Source organism: Neovison vison, chromosome 10 (genome assembly GCF_020171115.1).
Source record: "Neovison vison isolate M4711 chromosome 10, ASM_NN_V1, whole genome shotgun sequence".
NCBI classification, from domain to species: domain Eukaryota; kingdom Metazoa; phylum Chordata; class Mammalia; order Carnivora; family Mustelidae; genus Neogale; species Neogale vison.
In genome coordinates this window covers 3,543,814-3,565,125 of record NC_058100.1, presented here as the reverse complement: position 1 = coordinate 3,565,125, position 21,312 = coordinate 3,543,814, and the positions used below count along the sequence as shown (strand labels likewise).

At 40.2% G+C, this 21,312-nt stretch overlaps 2 protein-coding genes across 2 annotated transcripts; one reads left to right on the top strand and one right to left on the bottom strand.

Annotated features, from left to right (window-relative positions):
* Positions 1–6,039: 6,039 nt before the first annotated feature.
* Positions 6,040–6,981, bottom strand: LOC122918038 (olfactory receptor 10K1-like). Its single transcript, XM_044266196.1, has one exon. It carries the CDS (start codon positions 6,979–6,981, stop codon positions 6,040–6,042), a length of 942 nt encoding a protein of 313 aa, XP_044122131.1.
* A 12,774-nt stretch (positions 6,982–19,755) lies between these two features.
* On the top strand, positions 19,756–20,782 carry LOC122918037 (olfactory receptor 10T2-like). The gene has a single exon (XM_044266195.1). The coding sequence runs from the start codon at positions 19,838–19,840 to the stop codon at positions 20,780–20,782; it is 945 nt and encodes a 314-aa protein (XP_044122130.1). The 5' UTR covers positions 19,756–19,837.
* Positions 20,783–21,312: the final 530 nt, after the last annotated feature.

Sequence of the window (21,312 nt, the reverse complement as noted above, 5' to 3'; positions counted from 1 at the left end):
ACAGTAAGCCTGATTTCTCTTGCAGAAAACCCATGGCTGGAAGAATTTAGCTTTGATTCCACATTAGCTGGTTGCCCATTGGGTTTCATGTCTTATCCTGGATTCACTGGACTTGGAGACTCAACAGACCGTCTTTCCCAGGATCCGTCTCTGAACTGCTGAGTAGGCAGGCTCACATACTTTCCCTAATGTTTCTGCTAAGTTATTGCTCCTAGTGATAGATTATATGTATTTTAATCGAGATCATTCTTGTCCTCTTCCAACCCTTCTCCAGATCTATTCCTTCACAAGGATTCTTTGTCTCAGTAAACAGATCCAAAATCCTCCCCATCACGTAAATTCCTGAGACATCTTTAAACACATGATTTTTCTCATCCTCAATCTATTTTTGATCTGCAATACTTTTAGGATCATTTCTTCTTTTCTGTAAATTAGTTCTTGTCTGGGCATGAGTGACAGACCTGCTGGATTATATTTTGTTCTACTCTAAGCCATCCTCCTTTGTGCCCTCAGAGCTGTCTTCTTACAAGACAAATCTTAACTCTGTTAACAAACCTAAATGACCCTTAACTATCTGCAAACTTAAATCAATCATACTCTGTGTCTCGTATTTTTTCCCAAATGCAATAATACCCCTATTACCCCTATGCATATGTGCTGCCAAAGCAAGCACACTCCTATGCAATAATAATTTAAAAAAACTGAAATATTGACATTTGCAATGATGTGGATGGAACTAGAGGGTATTACCCTAAGTGAAATAAATCAATCATGGGAAGACAATTATATACTCTCTCTGATATGAGGAATTTGAGAGGCAGGGTGGGGGTGGGGGGAAGGTAGGGGAAAATGAAGCAAGATGTGACCTGGGGGTAAACGAACCATAAGAGACTCATAATCTCAGGATACAAACTGAAGGTTGCTAGGGGGGAGGCGGTGGGAGGGATAGGGAGGCTGGTTGTGGACACGGGGGAGGGTATGTGCTACACTGCTGTGAACTGTGTAAGACTGATGATTCACAGACCTGTACCCCTGAAACAAATAATACATTATATGTTAATTTAAAAAAAGAAAGAAAATAAATAAAAGTCAAAATACCAGTTAAAAAAAAAAATTACTGCTCTCTGACCATCAAGTGGTTTTCTCCTTAACTAACTAAACTTGTAAATTTTCATTTGAATAGTTAGTCTTAAAGACCTATGCAAATAATAAAGGTTCTATCATCATTTGCTCTTTTGCTTAGTCAAAGGTGTAGAAAATTTTAAAATGGGACTAAAATCAGGAGCTTTCTCTTCTATTTTGGTATCATTGAATTGCCCATCTGTGGACTTTGTAAGTAAGAAACACACACCAAGGTCTTGACTGGGAACAGTCTCCCCTGGGGCTCTTCCTGAGATGCCATCTTCAACTTTCCAGCATCCCAGTCTTCATCATTTGAGTTTTCTCTTTCATAGGACCATCTCCAGAAAGAGCAGTGACCTGTCACCCAGGGAGGGTTGGGGTTTCTGTGGAAACAAAGAAAGGCCATGTTACTGGGTGACCATGTTGTGACCCTCCCCCACTGCACTCACAAGACATCACCTACTTTCTCAGAGTCATCCTTGGAATCTATGCAAGAATTGAAATTTGAAAAGAAATTCCTTATTAAAACAGACAAACAAACAAACATACTGTCTCTCCTTAACGTGGCTGAGGATGCTGCATAAAATATTTGGTGAATAGAAGAGCTTGGAAGGGAAGAATCTACAGATTCAGAGAAAAGCTTTGGGAAAATAAGGGCAGGGGAGAAAATAAATAAAATTGTGTAACTCAATCTTCTTCTTAACAGGTGGAAAAGTGAATTGATTTCTCATTACCTTGCTCAATGACTTTATGTGGAGGCGAAGCCAGTTCCTTAAGCTGGTTAAAAAGACAGCTAATTCTTCACCCCCAATTCCCTTTACAACTTTCTCCTCTAAATCTCCATCACACAGAAATTAAATTAAATACTTACAGTTTTCTTTTTTTTAAAGTATATTTTAAAATATACTCAGAGAGAGAGAGAGGGAGTGAGTACAAGCAGGGGAAGTGGCAGAAGAAGAAGCAGTTTCTCCACTGAGCAAAGAGCCTGATGCAGACTCTATCCCAAAACCCCTAGATCATGACCTAAGCTGAAGGCAGACCTTTAACCAACTGAGCCACACAGGCATCCCTGAAATACTTAGATTTTTCTATATATGCTTTTGATTTTCAAGACTTCATGCTGAGAAAATGTGTGTGCAAGAGATAGAGACAGATACAGAAGACAGAATTAGGGAGAAAGAGACAGAAAGGGAGGGAGAGAGAAGGATAGAAGGATAGAAAGAGAGAGGGAGAGAGAATGAGACAGAGAGAAAGTAGAGGCCTCTATACTCTCTTACCTTCATCTAGGGCACCCCCATTGTTCACATTTTTTTAAAGACACCAGTTGTTGAACTTTCTCTAATCTGTACAGGGAGAATTTGTTGTTTCTACTATATGGAACATTTAGTGAATTTCAAGATTGTTTTCTGTGTCGTTATCAAAATACTCAACCTGTTGTGTACAAATTATTTCTTCCAGTAGACTGGAAAACCTCAGGAACAAAGACCATACCTTCGTCTCTATGAAAACTTACCCAATGTTTAAATTAATAAGATATAAGTGCTTGATGAATAAGTAAATCAAATAGTCCATTAATGAATTAGTAAGGATCCCAATTAGTTCCTTCTACAGCAGCTGGGTTACCTTGGTACCACCACGTGCTCCTAAGTGAAAACATGGCCTGCATTCTCTGTCCATTCCATGTTCTCTATAAATTTTCATTTTCATCCTTTCTCAGTCTCATACTGTATCCCCAAACTCACATGAAACAATCAAACTGAGTCTGTGGCCCTGCCTTCTAGTTGACCTCCATCTCCAGGCTCAAAGTTTTCACCATCCAGTTGTCTTTTCTAACATTTTATCACATTTCCCACTACTTATCAGGAGGGGAAAGTAAATCACTGACTCATGAAAAAACTCAATTTAAATTTTGACATACAAGAAATGACGGTATTGTCACCATTCTTCTCAATGTGGAAATCATAGTCCCTAAATAAAAATAAAAATTTTGCAGTCCTTCAAATCAATGCTAGTGCCTGGTGGTATGCTGGCCTCTTCATTCACAGACACTTCCTTGAATCTTCTATGAGGTTTTCTAGGTGAAACTTGCAAAATTGTCTTCCCCGTCATAATGTGCTAGAGTTCTTCTCTGGTTTTCCATCAACCGTCTGAACCAATATAAGGAAACTGTCTGTACGACTCCACAGAAAGTATCACCTGTGCCTCTTCTCCATGGGTGGTTTAGCTCATGCCTCAATGAGCATCACCAAGGGCATTTTTCCTTTCTGCACTGGCATGGCCTGAATGCCTTCTTGGTAATTGAGATCCCCTCCTCCACAGGGAGCTAATTACCGCATGGTGCCCAGTGCTTGTCCATAATTTCCCCAATTAGCAGGTGGAATGATAGTAATACACTAAGAGAATTTGTTGGTCAAAGAGAAGGTCGTTTTTAATACACCATGGTCATTAGTTGGTTTCCTCTTCAAAATTCTCTGGGGACTCATTAGGAAGCTGAACATTTTCTGGGCACCACTGTTAAAACAAACATCAATAGAGTTTGAGTTTCCCTACCTAATGACTCTAAATTTTCATTCTCAGGTTGGAGGAAAATGTAAATTTTGCAGTCTCATTTTTGACATCTGTAGGAGGGGAAGAAAGGGACAAACAAAGGACAGACTACCAGAAAGGCAGAGGCAGCATAAGTGTTTCAGACTCATGGGAAACGTACTCGTTCCTAGAATATACTGTGAACATGATTAGTATTTGTTCAATAAACAAATAAACAAGATAAATTTAGGTCATGGAGAAAAATATGGGGGTTCCCTGGTGGAGGAAGGTTTTAGCTTAGATGTCTCCTTTGGTAGAATGTCCTCCTGTTTTCAGATTGAGTATTATTCCCTCTCCCAGTGAGTCCAGACACTTGGGCTGGAAATAGGACAGATGCTAGGAACTGAGAGAAATGATAGAGAAGGACTAAAAATATGGAGATGGGAAATTATGCCCATGAATCACAAACTAAACAAGGGAGGAATCTGGATACTTGACAGTTTAATATTCAGACCAGGAGTATTAATAAACAACAAAAGACAGTAACAAAAAATACTTTTTTAATGTTAATAACTATAATTCACAATGAAATCATAATAGACATGAATTTTACATCCCCTCTCCAAAAACGCAGGTGCAATCTTTGTAAGAGAGAAGCTGTAAGATGTTTACAAGGAGACACACTAATAATGGATAACTTTCATAAACAGAGCAGGAAGAAAAATATCTCTAAGAAGTTCGTAGGGCTAAGCAATGAATAGTGAAGTATATCAGAGAAGTATCTATTGGAATTGGTGTTCTAATGAAGGAGTACACATATTCTTATCAAGGCACATGAAGTATGTATGAATTTTGGCTGTGTATTGAGTCACAATAAAAATTTCAACCAAGGTCACAAACTAGTAAAAATAACAAATGATATTCTCAATCCCGGTGTAATAAACTATCCAATGACTAACAGAGAAAAATGGATTTTCTACCTGAGAATTTTAAAATCTATGAAATAATAGGAAATCCAAGCAAAGTGAAATAAATTCTAGGAAATAATATAAATTACACTCCATGTATCAGAATATGTGGATTAAGTTTAAAGCGAGCATGATAGAAAATTTTACAGAATAATTATATACATAAATAAAACTTAAAAAAATGTCATGTAGAAAGCATGAGAAGGTCAGAAATAGAACGTCAACTTAAAAGAAAATTCAAATGAAAGATAATACAAACAACATTAAAAATAACAATATGGGGGGGAAACCTAGAATGCATCCATTCATTCACACGAATGTTAGCTTTTTGAAAACAAGTGGCAAGACAGATAAAATATACAAACTACTACTATATGAACCATAAATTTAAAAAAATAAGCAAAAAATATGCACAATATAAAATGACAGAGGAGAAAACCATTATAGGAATTTTCATATCTCAAAATATTTTGTAAATATTTTACAAAGAATTTTGAAAGTCTAGATGAAGTGAATGATTTTGTAGAGCACTAAATTCCAGATATGATCCATTAAAAATAAAAATGACAATGCAGGAAAATTTTCTTGAAAGAAATAGAAGTTATTATCATAGGACTATGCCTCAAATAGACATTGTGCCTGTATTATTTCACAAAATTTCAATTAAACTCCAAACATGAAGTGATCTCAACCTAACATTCAAAGAACTCAGTAAAAGCTTCTTTAAGAAAAAGAGAAAAACCTGTTTAAATCTTCAAATCACAAAAGTTAAAAAATCTTGCAACTATATCGATAAAATGCAAAAACAAATTAAACAGAAATATTATACCACTGAATGAAAAAATTGGAAACTAAGTTTAAAGATATTAACAGATTCTATGATTAGTGGATAATCAATGATTTGTATAAAATGAAATATTTACTTGCAACATAGACACAACTAAAAATATTAGAAAACAATAGGAAATTTCTCAAAGATTATAAAAATGTTGATAAAAACCTATGACAAAGTGATGGATAAAAACTAAAACTCTAAAGTAGGAAATGGGTGTAGACATAAAGTTGATAAAATAAAAGGCATACAATTCACTGAATAGTTAATTTTTTTTAAAAGATTTTATTTAGGGGCACCTGGGTGGCTCAGTGGGTTAAAGCCTCTGCCTTTGGCTCAGGTCATGGTCTCAGGATCCTGGGGTCGAGCCCCACATCCAGCTCTCTGTTCCGCGGGGAGCCTGCTTCCTCCTCTCTCTCTCTGCCTGCCTCTCTGCCTACTTGTGATCTCTGTCAAGTAAATAAATAAAATCTTAAAAAAAAAGATTTTATTTATTTATTTGACAGACAAAATCACAAGTAGGCAGAGGCTTTAACCCACTGAGCCACCCAGGTGCCCTGAATATGTAAAATTTAATTTTAATGAATCAATTTAATTGAAAGGATGTGAAATCTGGCCCATTACCCTTCGAAGGGCTGACTTGAACTCCTTATTCCTCAGACTGTAAATCATCGGATTGAACAGTGGAGTGAGGATGGTGTAGGCCACAGATATAAGGGTGTCCTGACTTGATGAGTAGCTGGACTTGGGCCTTAAGTAGATGAAAGAGGCACAGCCATAATGCACCGTTACCACAATGAGATGGGAGGCACAGGTGGAGAAGGCCTTGTACCTGCCGGTGGAGGATGGGATCTTCAAAATGGCAGAAATGATGCGGATGTAAGAGACCAAGATAAGTAGCAGGGGAATGACCAAGACGAATACACCAATCATGAAAATGACCAACTGACTGAGGCGGGAGTGGTGGGATGCCACCTTGAGGACAGGGGCAATGTCACAGAAGAAATGATGGAGCTGGTTGGAGGAATGGAAGGGCAAATGAAATACTAGGGAGGTGATAATCTGTGCAATAGTAAAGCCACAGGCACAGGCAGCGCCCACTAGTCCCACACACACCCGGGGTCCCATGAGCTCCGTGTAGCGCAGAGGGTTACAGATGGCCACGTAGCGGTCATAGCCCATGGCTGCCAGCAGGAAGGAGTGAGAACAGCCAAGGAAGAGGAAGGTGAACATCTGGATGGCACAACCCAGGAAGGAGATGGTCTTTTTCTGGGCCAGCAGGTCCACCAGCATCTTGGGTACAATGACGAATGTATAGCAGGTCTCAGAGCAGGAGAGGACGGCAAGGAAGAAGTACATGGGGGTGTGAAGGGCTCTGTCCAGCACAATGGTGGAAATGATGATGGCATTGGTGCCCAGGGTGAACAGGTAGATGGGCAGGAAGGCTATGAAGAGCAGCCACTGCAGCCCAGCCAGAGAAGAAAAGCCAAGGAAGACGAATTCCCTCACCAGGGTCTCATTGCCCCACTCCATGCAGAATGCCTCCAAAGAGGAGAGTCAGGGACAGCGACAGAGGCCAGGATCCAGGAAGGACAGTAGAAATGTGTGGGAAAATCAGCACAAACTCTGTACGCGAGCAAGTCCTTCATTCACCCTCAGAAAGTCTGCCAAGAAAAGAATTAAGGCTAAATATACAACAGAGGATTGGACAGCCACTTAGAAGCCTTCTCTGAGACTAAGACCATGGTATCTCTCCAGCCAAGGATTAAGGATCTGTCTTACTGGTTTCACTTGTATCTTACATATTTGTCTTTTCACTAGCATCCCAAGAAACTAGCTCTCCAAAAGTGAAAAATATATATATATATGTTTAATTTCAGTCATCTGAACTCATTCAGAACGTGGAAAGAATGAGAGGTGCTCAGACACTATGTGTGAACCGGTTTATGCAACATAAAATGGGAAGGGAAAGGAAGAGTTCTCCAGCAAACATGTGAAAGGAACTGTTTGTTGGTGACTTCTTACATGCTAGATATGTGGTAAGACCATCATAAACCCATGGCAGTAACCAAAGCATTAAGGAAAAACAAAAACAAAAACAAAAACAAAAATCTTTTGGTGTTACTTCTGACAGACTGACTAATGAGTAATTAAGGACATTCTTGGAGGCTCCACACTGGAGTCCTGAGCAAAGTGTGGGACAGATGACAACACTAGTTTAAAGAAGAACGTCACCTATTCCAGGAAAAGATGAGTCACTAGCATGGAAGAAAGAGACTCATTACCTTTGCAGTAATTGTAGCTCACCTCCCCTTTCCCATTTTCTGTGCCTCAGAGAAACTCAGAGAACAGAGTTTTCCAAAAATGGCTCAGAGCTCACAAAGAATGAGAAAGAATGGGACAACTGGTCAGTGTTCCAAATTCTAGTACCTGCCATAAATCACAGACTCTGTTTTATATATTGCTATATCAACAATATTCCTTTTTCTTTCTTTCTTTCTTTTCTTTTCTTTTTTTTAGAATTTCATTTTGGGGTTTGTTTATTTATTTGTTTATTTATTTATTTATTTTTATTTTTAGCGTAATACTATTCATTGTTTTTGCACCACACCCAGTGCTCCATGCAATACATGCCCTCCCTAATACTCACCACCTTGTTCCCCCAACCTCCCACCCCCCTACCCTTCAAGACCCTCAGGTTGTTTTTCAGAGTCCATAGTCTCTCACGGTTCACCTCCCCTTCCAATTTCCCTCAACTCCCTTCTCCTCTCCATCTCCCCATGTCCTCCATTTGTTATGCTCCACTTTTGAATATTCTGCAACACAGTCCTCGAGCTGCAAAAAGGATTTTTTCTAGTCATTTTTAGGACTAATATCAGATAATTTTTTCATGGGTGTATTTCCCAATTGTCCATGCCTGGGAACTAAAAAAAGTGTTTTCTGTAAGCAAAATCTACTAGCCTTTATTTATTGGTCACATCCAGTCTTTATTTACACACTTTCAGGGGCACCTGGGTGGCTTAGTCAGTAAGTGTCTGCCTTTGGGTCAGGTCATGATCCCAGAGTCCTGGGATTGAGTACTGCATCAGTCTCTGTTCTACAGAGACCCTGCTTCTCCCTCCCCACCTCCCTGCCACTCTGCCTACTTGGGCTTTCTCTCTGTCGAATAAATAAATAAAATCTTAAAAAATATTTTAAAATAAATTGAAAAAAAAAGTCATTCACTCTTTAGTAAAAAAATATTTTAAAAACTATTCTATTTACATACTCTTCAGTATATTTATATACTTGTACATCATTTTCTCTTCAGGAATCATTTGCATCTGCTACCAGAATTTTTCATTTTTACATTCTTCTAGCCAATAGCAAATCTTAGATTTCTAGATTTAAGTTAAATGATGAGAAATTTATTCTTTTTCTTTTAAAGTTTTATTTATTTGAGAGAGAGGGAGCTAGAGTGCACAAGTGGTAGGGGCAGGGAGAAGTAAAGAGAATCTTAAGATGTGTGTCTCCATCTCCTAACTCCCAGATTATAACTTTAGTCAAAACCAAGAGTCAGATGTTTAACCTACTTTACCATCTGCATGCCTCAAATGATGGGATATCTCTGAAACTCATTGTATCTGTTCCTAGAAAATGGAGATTAAAATTTTTGTTCTTTCTTATTAGTTAGCAACTGGCCCTAAGCTTAAATAGATATAACTATTCACTTATTTGAAATCAATATGAATATACTCACATTGGCTGGTATGAAAGCTCTTTAACAAATAACAGGGATTTGTCATTTTTTAACTATCAAGATAGTTCTGTTAAATATAAAGTATATATTTACCATGTCTATCCCCATTATATAAATATATATGTGTACAATGGCTGTATGTTTTCTATATTTAGAAAAAAGAAATTCAACGAGACAGTGTGCATACATACACCCTCACCAGGACAAAGGGATTTCTGTATTTCAAGACAGAGAGGCAAATCTATATTTATACACATTGCTTGTCCTTGTCTTGGCACTTTCCAAATATTTTTCTGAGTTTCCATTCACCTAATGCATGTTCAATTCCCACCATATCCTAACTCCACTGAGTATATCATATGGATTAAGCCACAGAGGCTGAAATTCTCTCGATTCTAAAGGAGTACCTGTACCAACCAAAATCCAGAACTACTGTGTAAATGATTTGTCACTCAGACCCATGAAACAGCTGATTTCAGTTATGTGGACGTTTTTCTTACATACTATTAATATTACCCACCATCTAAATGGATTGTGTTATTGATATATTTGCCCTTTTGTGATATATGGGAACCCAGAAACACAGTCCATCTGGGGAAGCAGTGCACATCTGCTCCAGAAAACATCAGAGACCACTACAGTCTGATAAATCTGTACCCTGAATAGAAAGATACAAGAGCAGAGAAATGAAAAGATCTTCCAGCCAAATACCCACAGGCTATAAAAGTCAAGAAAAAGATCCCTCTGTGAGACATGAGAAGAACTCTATGTTAAGCAGCTTTGAGTAACTTTGACCAAGACACTTCATTTAAGACACACATAAAGTAAGGATATTCCATCACCTTACTTTAAAACTAAGGGGCTAGGGTAAGCAACAAGTGTTATAATTTGACCAGAGGCATGGAAAAGTACTTAAGCAGAAGTTCCTTGAACACTACCTTACAGAAGGAGTTTTGCTTAGGGTGAGAGTGAAGTTTAGAACCCAAGAGTCTTTTCAACTCAGGGAGTCCAAGATTCTCTAAATGATGATCCCTGAAGTGCCCTTATATTCGGGAATCTATGGAGGACATTCAGGTTACAATCCTAGGAGATGACATTTGCAGACCCTATTTCTCTCATTCCTCAGATATCCCATTGAGATATTATATAATCTGGATTTAAATAGTGTCTTGGCATAGGAGGCCTCCAAAAGGGGGCAAATCTACATGTTTTTCCAATGCAAAACGTTTGAGATACCCAGATGCTTTCTTAAGGAAAACATCAATCAATAAACCAAGAGAAATTACATAGACAGCAACAGAGAGCAAAGAATTAAAATTTTTATCTTCTTCAATAAACATAAAAAACCTGAACTTATCCTATTAAAATGGAGTCTGAACATTGGATTTCATTAATAGCTAAAAGGAGACTTCATGAGTACATGGCAGAGAAAGAAGTGGAGATTCGCGATCTGTCTCTTTCAATCCCTGAGTCAACCAGTCACAAAGAAAAGAAAAGAAAATCTAGCTGGGAACCAAACTGACCTAGTCTGATCATTGTGAAAATTCATGGAACTCTACTAGGGAGCACACCTAATCAATCTCAGGACCTCGAGTTAAAAGTAGCCCCTGATTCTCCTTCTCACTTATGGAAACTGCCCTCGGTGATCTCCTTGAGGAGCTTGATGTTCACAAGCTCTACCCATCACTCAGGTTCACACCGCCCAGAGCCCAAGGCTACATCGATATTCCTGTTGACCTATCAGCACCTACATCACTCTCCTCCTTTCAGTCCAGACAGAAGGAGCTATTCAGTATCTGGGACCCTTGACAAGTAGATTCTAAGCCAAAGATTGGAAACTGAAGAAATGACACCAGAAGAGAGTGAATCTACCCTGAATAGAAGCTCTCATCTCCATCAATAGAGCAAGCCTCTGCCACCCATCAGGACCCTGGGTCAAACTCACTGTCTGTAGAAGCTCTGGTGACCAGCATGCAGTGTGGTTATCAGGAGCATGTCCTTGATTGTTGGACTCTTGAGGCTAGTTCTACTACTGGAGATGTTGTCTTGGGGTTAATTAGATATCAAGTCTATTTTGGAGAATTAATGTCACCATGTTCTCAAAGGTAGCCTTTTCGGGGGAACCTGGGGAGAAGGAGCCAGGAGCATAATTAGCCTGAGTCTAAAATGGAAGTTGAGTCTGCGTGTGATGGATTCTGTGGGAGAAATCACCAGAATTGAAACTATATTCTACAGACCAAGTGGGAATGTTTCATTGAATTTTATTTTCCTAATTTATTTATTTTCAGAAAAACAGTATTCATTATTTTTTCACCACACCCAGTGCTCCATGCAAGTCGTGCCCTCTATAATACCCACCACCTGGTACCCCAGCCTCCCACCCCCCCGCCACTTCAAACCCCTCAGATTGTTTTTCAGAGTCCATAGTCTCTCATGGTTCACCTCCCCTTCCAATTTACCCAAATTCCCTACTCCTCTCTAACACCCCTTGTCCTCCATGCTATTTGTTATGCTCCACAAATAAGTGAAACCATATGATAATTGACTCTCTCTGCTTGACTTATTTCACTCAGCATAATCTCTTCCAGTCCCGTCCATGTTGCTACAAAAGTTGGGTATTCATCCTTTCTGATGGAGGCATAATACTCCATAGTGTATATGGACCACATCTTCCTTATCCATTCATCCGTTGAAGGGCATCTTGGTTCTTTCCATAGTTTGGCAACTGTGGCCATTGCTGCTATAAACATTGGGGTACAGATGGCCCTTCTTTTCATGACATCTGTGTCTTTGGGGTAAATACCCAGTAGTGCAATTGCAGAGTCATAGAGAAGTTCTATTTTTTAATTTCTTGAGGAATCTCCACACTGTTCTCCAAAGAGGCTGCACCAACTTGCATTCCCACCAACAGTGTAAGAGGGTTCCCCTTTCTCCACATCCCTTCCAACACATGTTGTTTCCTGTGTTGCTAATTTTGGCCATTCTAAGTGGTGTAAGGTGGTATCTCAATGTGGTTTTAATTTGAATCTCCCTGATGGCTAGTGATGTTGAACATTTTTTCACGTGTCTGATAACTATTTGTATGTCTTCATTGGAGAAGTGTCTGTTCATATCTTCTGCCCATTTTTTTATATGATTATCTGTTTTGTGTGTGTTGAGTTTGAGGAGTTCTTTATAGATCCTGGATATCAACATTTTGTCTGTACTGTCATTTGCAAATATGTTCTCCCATTCCATGGGTTGCCTTCTCGTCTGTCCTTTCTGATATGAAGAGCAATCCCTGTCCTTTTCTTGGTTATCATTTTCATGGAATCTTTTTCTATCCCTTCACTTTTCCCTGTGCATATCCTAAAAGCAAAAGCAAGTCTCTTATAGGCAAGATATTGTTGGTTCTTGTTTGTTGCTATTGTTGTTGTTTTTCAATTCATTCAGCAGCTCTGTCTTTTGTTGGATGATTTATTCCATGGAAATTTAAAGTGACTAGGAAAAGGCTTACTCTTGCCCTTTGGTTCATTGTTTTCTGACTATTTTGAAGCTAGTTTCTTCCTTTCTTCCTCTCTTGCTGTGTTCTTTTGTTAAGTACTATTTCTTTAAGGAAAATAGAGTCACTACTACAGGGTAGTGAAGAGTTTGTGTGGAATCTAAAAGAAGTGGCAATATGTCTTTTATTACTTCATATGCAAAGGCAAATTTTGATTGAAACAACCTATTTAGGCAAAGGTACCCAATTCTGTAGGTAATTTTGAGGTGCTAACGAGGTTCACAAGAACGTTCACTAGGTGAAAGAAAGCAATCATAAATAACTACAATAGTCTTGTGATGAATTCCAGAAATGAGGATTATAGTAGCTGTGTTTTATTTTCTTGTTTGCTTAATTATTTATATATTTGTGTATGTTAACCATTTCCCTCCTCTTTTAATATGCTGGTTTATATAAGGTATCTTGCTGGTGGTAAACATCACAATTCAATTCTTATGGAAAGACCATCAAGGAATATTTAACCTGTGACACTCTGTGTTTCCCTTTTATAAAGATAATGGGGGCACTCTTTGTGTGAGACATACTTGCATCAAATTAGTTACTACTGCTTCAGAATGTAAACATTAAAAGAAGGGTATGTATGGATGCTGAATATCTAAATGGGGAAACCGTGCTGGTTATATTTTGTTGACACTTGATAGCATACTTATACTTCTCTGATTCTCTTTGCTGTACTCTTCTATAAGGACAGAAATCCTCAAAATCCTGGAGTCTTTACAGTTTCCTTGTGTCAGGGAGAAACAATTCCTGAAAGGTCCTTCTAACTGGATTCAGAAGTGGACATGAGACAGATTAACAGAAAAAAATCAATTAAAATTTATAGGTATAGATATGGAGAATCTACACAGACATAAGGAATTCCAAAGATAGGCAAAATGAGGTATGTGTATCATTCTGACCTAAGGAGAGTGGGTAGGGTTCTGGGTTTCAGAGGAAAGGAATGGACTTCATAGGGTGATAAGAAGAGCAGATGTATGGTAATTAGATGTTTGTCCTACCATATCAATGGGTCACTCAGATAAAATTTGTCTGCTACTAACCTATATTTTGGGAAAAAAAAACAATTTAGATTCTTCTGTGTGGTTAAGGGAGGACAAAAGTTTGTCTTGAGCCCACAGGGTCTCAAGTGCCTTCAACTCAAAGTAACCCACATACCAAAGTGTCACATCTTGCAGAGTGGCAGAGGAGGCTCTCCTGAATCCCTTCACTTGCCAGGAAAATTTGAGATATATTTAGAAGTGCACAGATAATGGAAGAGAAAGAGTTTTTTTTTTTTTTTCTGGAAGCATGTTATGCAAGCACTTGTCAAGTGGTAGATAGAAGCTTTTACCCTTGGCTTTTGGATTTCCTGAGCATCACTCATCAGATACAGTTTGGTGAGTTTGGAAAAAATGTATACACCCAAGTGACAACCATCCAGTCAAGTTATAGAATATTTCTACAACTTCCCAAAGGTCTTTCTATCCATTTGTGGTTGACCTCACCCGGCCCTGTCCCCAGAAAAATACTAATCTTGCTTCTGGTTGAATGGCTTGATCTTTTCCATAATTCCATATAAGTGAAATCAGTATGTTCATTTGTATGTCTTACTTCTTTCACTGAGCATAGTTTTTGAGATTCACTCATGTTGTTGCATTCATCAACTTTCTGTTTATTGCTTAATAACATTCCATTTAGAAATATACCACAATTTATTCATCTGTTGAACTGTTGGGGGGCATTTTGATTATTTCCACTTTGAGGCTAATCAGAATAAAATGATTATGAAATGAGTCTCCAATTCATTGTGTAGATATAGATACTCATTTATCTTTGGTATCTATGAAAGTAATGGCTGTGCTGTCTGGTAGAGGTCAATTTAACTGCTTATAAATGGGCAGACTGTTTTCCAGAAAGCTTGTATGGTAACTAATTTCCACCAGCAATGCAGGAGGGATCCTGCACTCCCACATCCTCACTGTGGCATTTACTGCCCATCTTTTCATTATCCCACATGGATGGTGACATTTCACAGTCCTTTTATTATGCATTTACTTGAAGACTTAGTATGTTGGGCAGTCTTTCAGGTGTTTTTGGCTAGTTGTAATTTCTTGTTAATGAAGTTTGTGTAAAAGCTTTGATGATATTTTCATTAACAGGTTTATCTTCCTTGTTTTCCTTTCCTTGTTTTCTGTATGCTGTATACAAGTTTTTTACTAGGTATAACTTTTGCAAATGCGTTCTCCTACTCCTTTTAATTTTACTAATTATGGCTTCATTATAATAGTTTTAATGAAATATAACTTGCAAACATTTATTTACATTTTAAAGTGTACCATTCAATAGTTGTCTGCATAATCAAAATTGTGCACTCATTAACATTATCTAACTTTAGAACAGCAACAATTCTAATGCTTATGAGTTCAATTTATCACCTTTTTCTCTTTATACTTCATATTCTCTGCCTCCTGTTTAATAAATATTTGCACTCCGAGTTGCACTTTTTCTGTTTGTTTGTTTTTTTTTTTTTTCTGAAAATTGTTATAGCATTTGACATTTCTAGTTAAATTGTGCATGACTTATGGTAAAAGTCAAGATTTGTATTTTTTAATATGTGCATCCAGTATGGAAATCACAGTACATTGAAAGGACTACACTTTCTTCATTATAAAACATTAGCATCATTGCTGAAAACCAATTGGCAATATATGCATGGTACTATCTCCATATTATTCATTCTGTCCCATTGATTCATGGGCTTAGACTTTTGCCTTATAACTGGGTCATTTATGCTCTAAACCATGTCTTTGTCTCTGGTTCATCTGTATCTAAATTGTGCTCATTGTGTGTAATTTTAAAAAATTAATTATTTAATATGTGGAATCTAAAACAAAACAAAACAAAACTAACAACTAACAAACTAAAAGAAATAGAAACAAACACATGAACACAGACAATATACGGGTGGTTGCCAGAGGATGGGGGAGTGGGGGTCAGCAATATCGGTGAAGGGACTTAAGAGACACAAACATCCCATGATAAAATAAACAAGTCACGAGGATGAAAAGCACAGCATAGGGGATCGAGTCAGTAATAGTGTAACAGTCTTGTGCGGTGACAGGGTGTCTACACTCTCCCTGAACTGGCCGGCCTCCCTGGGACCCCGCGTGCAGAGCACAGCTGCTTTCCCTCCTCAAGCTTCTTCGCTTTAGGCCGATTTACACTCCTCAGCCAGCAGGACCACTGTGCTCTCCCTGGATTCCTTCTGAAAGTGCACACAGCATGGTCTGAACCAGGAGCTTTCCACAAGCTGTTTGCACTGGTGAGTGCATACTGGGGGTGCCTAGTAGGTGCACACAAGGCTGCTCTTGATATCAGAGCCACGGGAGGGAAGTGAGGAGCAAAGAAGCCTTGACAGAGCAGCCCTTTGCTCTCTCTCTAAAATGACCTATCAGTTTAAACAACTCCTTCAAGTCTCTGCGTCCTCCTCCTCAGAAAGCAGATGAATACTGACGAGACTAATTTTTCTATTAGCCCATAGCACACGTCCATCAATGAGGACCTTATATTTCTCAGAATGAAAAATTAAAACACGAGAAAGAAATCTATGATCTCGTGCCTCCTTACATAGCACAAGAATCCTGAATCCCTTAGGAGGAGACATCCTATTGGCAGGAAGAGATGTTTTAGGGTAATGTGAGGAGTTTGAGAACCACTGTTTGGACCCTGAGCGCGGGTAACGCTGCAGCATCCTTAGTGGGCCTCAGTCGTAACCCTCCTTACCTTATTTTCCCATCTCCCTTTCTAAATACCACACTCTTTTCAAACAGAGAGTGGTCCTTGTAAACATGCTAAGAGGAGAAGAAATCACTTGAACCAAGTTCAAAATATTCCCAGACCCCATCCCAAGTACTTCTCCTCCAGAGGACCCTGGGGAAATCCAACGACAGGCATCTTCCCATGCACTGCAGGAGGCTCGTGTGTATGTGGCCCAGGAACTGCCACCATCATGGGCTATGTCATCCCTCCTCTTTCTGAAGCCCGCCCCACAAGGCAATCACCACAGTGCCCGGAATGCATAATGATTAAATGACTAATGAATTGATGGATGCAGTCGAGTGTCTGAGTTAATTCATGTCCTTGAAAAGATGAGGCTAACAGAGAAATGTGGAATGTTTAGAATTTGTGCCCCCTGGGAAGGCAAGCATAGCAGAGATGCATGAAGCAGGAGAGATGCAGAAAAAAATGATCTGGTTTCTTCAACTAGCACACTTGAAAGTGGAGGAAACCATGATGTTTGTCAAAGGAGGCTTTCATGTAATACCCCAAAACAGTTCATCTATATGCAGAATCTATGAGGCCAGTGATAAAGGGAGTTACAGTCCCTTACTTCATTCAGCAAGTAGAAACTTGAGCCAAAATGAATGACCTGTGGTGGGGGAGGGGGAATCACAGGAGTCAAAGCAATCCATCCTCTACACAGATCACGTAAAGTACAGAATTTATTTGATTCTTTTTATCTCAAGTTTTTCATGCCCAGAATCCAAAAAGCACTTCCCTCCAAGGCCTCAATCCCCTGGAGTACCTGCATCTATAAGACCCAGGGATGTCGCTGGCACGTCCGCCTCCAGGAACACAGGGCTGGTGAGATCCAGGCTGTCCACTTGCTCCAGCCTATCCAGCAAACTGAGCTTTCTTTCCTCTTTAAAGGTTCATAGCCCCTGAATGTCCCATGGTTAATTCTAGGAAGAACTTACTGTCTGATATTCCTACAGAGTTTGCCTGTTTGTCTGTCCCTTTCTACTGTGACAGGACCAGAAGGAAACCTGGGACTGGGCAGGAACTCTGCCTCTAAATATAAGTGTTCCCCTTGTGTTGTGGCTGTCACACAAGACTGTGCTCTCATTGGTGCCCTCTGTCAAGCAGTCTACAGAAGTCCTGGCCCCCCAGGTAAGACTCAGAAGCAGAACAGCCGGTGGACACCATGCTCAGCTGAAGTGGGTCAGAGCGTCAGGATCTGGGGAAAACACAGGGAGCAGAGACCCAATGGTCCAGTGGACAAGTTGTGCCATCTGAATGCGGAGAAAGCAAAGGGAGAGATGGGTCAAGAGCAGAAAACAGTCAGCTATTTCTAAAACAGACCTGAACCAGGAAACAGGAGGAAACACCCAGAAGGAGAGGACAGAGGGAAACCTTGGGTGACACAGTGAAGTTGGGCAAGGCGAGGGAGCAGGGCGGACCCATCTGCTTCCTCCAGCACTGGTGTGTAAGCACACAGCACAGAGGACATCTCAGGAGGAGGACCTCATCAGTGGAAGACAGAGCCCAGGATGGGAGAGTTTCAGGTATGTGGGAACCAGTCTCACCTCTGCCGCTAAACTGATACACAGCCCAGAACTTTACACGTTCCCTCCCTGGGCCTCAGTTTCCTGACTTGTAATTTGAGGCAGGTGGGTGAGCTACAGCTGACCCATCCTGGGAATTCACTCTGAGTCAGGCACGGACTTGTGTGAGCGTTCGGTGCTCCTGAAGTGGTTTCTGTCATATTATTGCCTTTTCACACGAAAGCCTGAGGCTCAAAGTGGTGATTTCCACAGGATCATAAAGCTGGTCTGTGTCAGAGCCACGGTCCCAGCCCCACAGTGAAGCCTTATGTCCATGCTGGCCTTTCTCTGATTCAGTTCCAACACACGGCTCTGGAACAAACTGACAGAGAAGTAGACACTCATGGTACTCACAGCCTTAGAGCGACTCACGGATCACCTTTCAGGAGACGAGTGTTCAGCTGGGGTTTTGTGGCAGGGATAAAAGTTAATTGCGGGTGATGAAGAAATGTAGGAAAGGGAATGCAATGTTAATTGTAAAGACAGAGGGATGAAATTTATAATATGTGATGGTCATGGACAAGCCACTTCCCTAAAGCTGAGGCCAGAAGTAAAACACCTGAGGCAACAATCAGGACAGAGACTTGCAGAAACAACATCATGAGAAATAACTGAGGGAACTAAGAGTGTTAGGAGAAAAATGAGACTGCTAAGTGGATATGACCACCACTTCCGTAACTAAAGGGTTGTCACTGATGGAAAGGAACCCCTTGCAGGTGTCTTCAGGGGACACTTCCAGAGCTAGGGCTGGGTGAGTAGAGGCATATCAGGTTCATCTCTGACTAGGAAGGTTCTCCACACTCAAGACACCAAGCAAAAAACTGGCCTGTGTTGTGTCTGAGGGTTTCTTCCAACTGGATTTTGACTGTGGGGATGAGACATATATCCCAGGTCTATACAGAAAGTTCACAGAATTGGATGAAAATTGAGGAAGGAGATTCCTGAGCAGCTTCTAATATGAGGATTGTCTGGTGGTCTCAGCCCAGTCAGAAGGTTGCAGTGCTATGTGCTCTCAGATCAAATGACAGATCTTCCCACGTATAATGGGAAGAGTTGTTCTTAGAACATTCCAGAGGAGTGGACATCTCATCACCCTCTGCACTGAGTTGAAGCCCTACTTAGCCTCTCAATCCCAAATTTCCATGCAATTATGGCAAGGAAAACCCCAATATGTGGGATCATTCTATGCCCATCCCAAAGGCTTTCCAACTGACTACCAGAAATAACTCTCCACACCTAAAATAATAGTAATAAAAATTACTTCATTGGATCTAAGCAAACACCACTTGAGGCAAACATAGAAAGGGCTGGATAGAACACTTTTCACTGGTTTTTGGTTTTTTTTCTGAAACAGTCATAAGAATGCTTTTTAGGTGAGCGATTTCTGAGGGCTGTTGCTTTCACATGGGTTAAGTAAATGGCCTGATCGTTTTATGCCTGAATTTCTTTTTCCATAAAATGACAGGATTAGGTGAGGTGAGCTCTAAATCACTTCTTAGTTTGGCAGACTGTGCATGGAACTTCAGGTGTCCTTGTATTAGGACATATCTTAGGTCTCTTGTGCTCCTGCCTCCTGCTCTCCTCCATCCTATGATCACTGTGCTTAAGTGTTAGCTACTTGTTTCTTCAAACCAGTATTTCAGCTTCATGCAGAAGCACAAATATGGCCTCCTCAGGGCATTTCCCTCTTGTCCAATTCTCTCTGTTCACAATTTCAGGAAGTCTGGATCTGGTTCGCACTGACCAATGACAAGACAGAACCGGAGCATGATCACTGAATTCGTCCTTCTAGGCTTCTCAAACCTGGGGGACCTGCAGGTCCTTCTCTTCTTCATCTTCCTCCTGGTTTACCTGACCACTCTGATGGCCAATGCCACCATCATGACTGTCATCCGTCTGGACAGGACCTTACACACCCCTATGTACTTCTTTCTCTTTGTCCTCTCCTGCTCTGAAACCTGCTACACCTTGGTCATTGTACCCAAAATGCTAACCAACCTGCTTTCCACCAGCCAGACTATTTCTTTTTCTGGGTGTGCTGCTCAGCTCTACTTCTTTGTGGGCTTGGCTTGTACCAACTGTTTTCTAATTGCTGTAATGGGCTATGATCGCTATGTCGCCATCTGCAACCCTCTCAACTACACACTTGTTGTCAGTCGAGCCACCTGTGTGCAGCTAGTTCTAGCCTCCAGCTGCTGTGGCTTCCTGATCTCTGTGGTTGTCAATGTCTTGGTGTTTACTGTGCCCTTCTGTGCCTCCAATCAGATCAACCACTTTTTCTGTGATATTTCCCCAGTCATAAAACTAGGTTGTACTGACACTAACCTGAAGGAGATGGTCATCTTTTTCCTCAGCATTCTGGTCTTGCTGGTCCCCTTTGTGCTGATCTTCATCTCTTATGTCTTCATTGTCTCCACCATCCTCAAGATCGCATCAGCCGAGGGACAGCGGAAGGCCTTTGCCACCTGTGCCTCCCACCTCACGGTGGTCATCGTCCACTATGGCTGTGCATCCTTCATCTACTTGAGGCCCACATCCCTCTACTCCTCGGATAAGGACCGTCTTGTGGCAGTGACCTACACTGTGATCACTCCACTGCTCAACCCCCTTGTCTACACACTGAGAAATAAAGAAGTGAAGACTGCCCTGAGTAAGGTTCTCAGCAGGTATTCATCCGCCAAAACTGTATGAGTGACTTGGTAAATCCGGAGAGTTTTATTCATGAAGGAAATGAGGACTTCAGGTTACCTTGACTCATTTAACTGGGAAGTGATTCTTTGTGGTTAGCCTGTATCAGCTGTGGAGGTTATACCCATTGGTCCCCAGAAAGGTGTGTGAATATGGGAGCTCTCAAGTACTCAAGTCATGTTATTTTCATGCACTGGAAATGTAGGTTTTCTCTGCTGAACTACAAATGACACATTATCCTTCTGAGAATGCCTATCCCATTGACACTCTTCTCACAATGAAGGACACCGTGGAGAAGGAATTTAAAGTTCCAGAATGCTTTTCTGTATATTTTGAGGTTTACAAAGAAATATTTATAATAAATGGACTATAGGTTAGAAGAATTAATTCAATTATGGATAAAGGAGGAAATAATTCAAGTCCTAAAAAACTGATGGTAGAGAAGACATACAGACTGTTGGACTCACAGAAACCTTGGGTTTGAATCCAGCTAAATGCCATAAGCCAGGGTCAACCTCTCTTGTGGTCAGTTA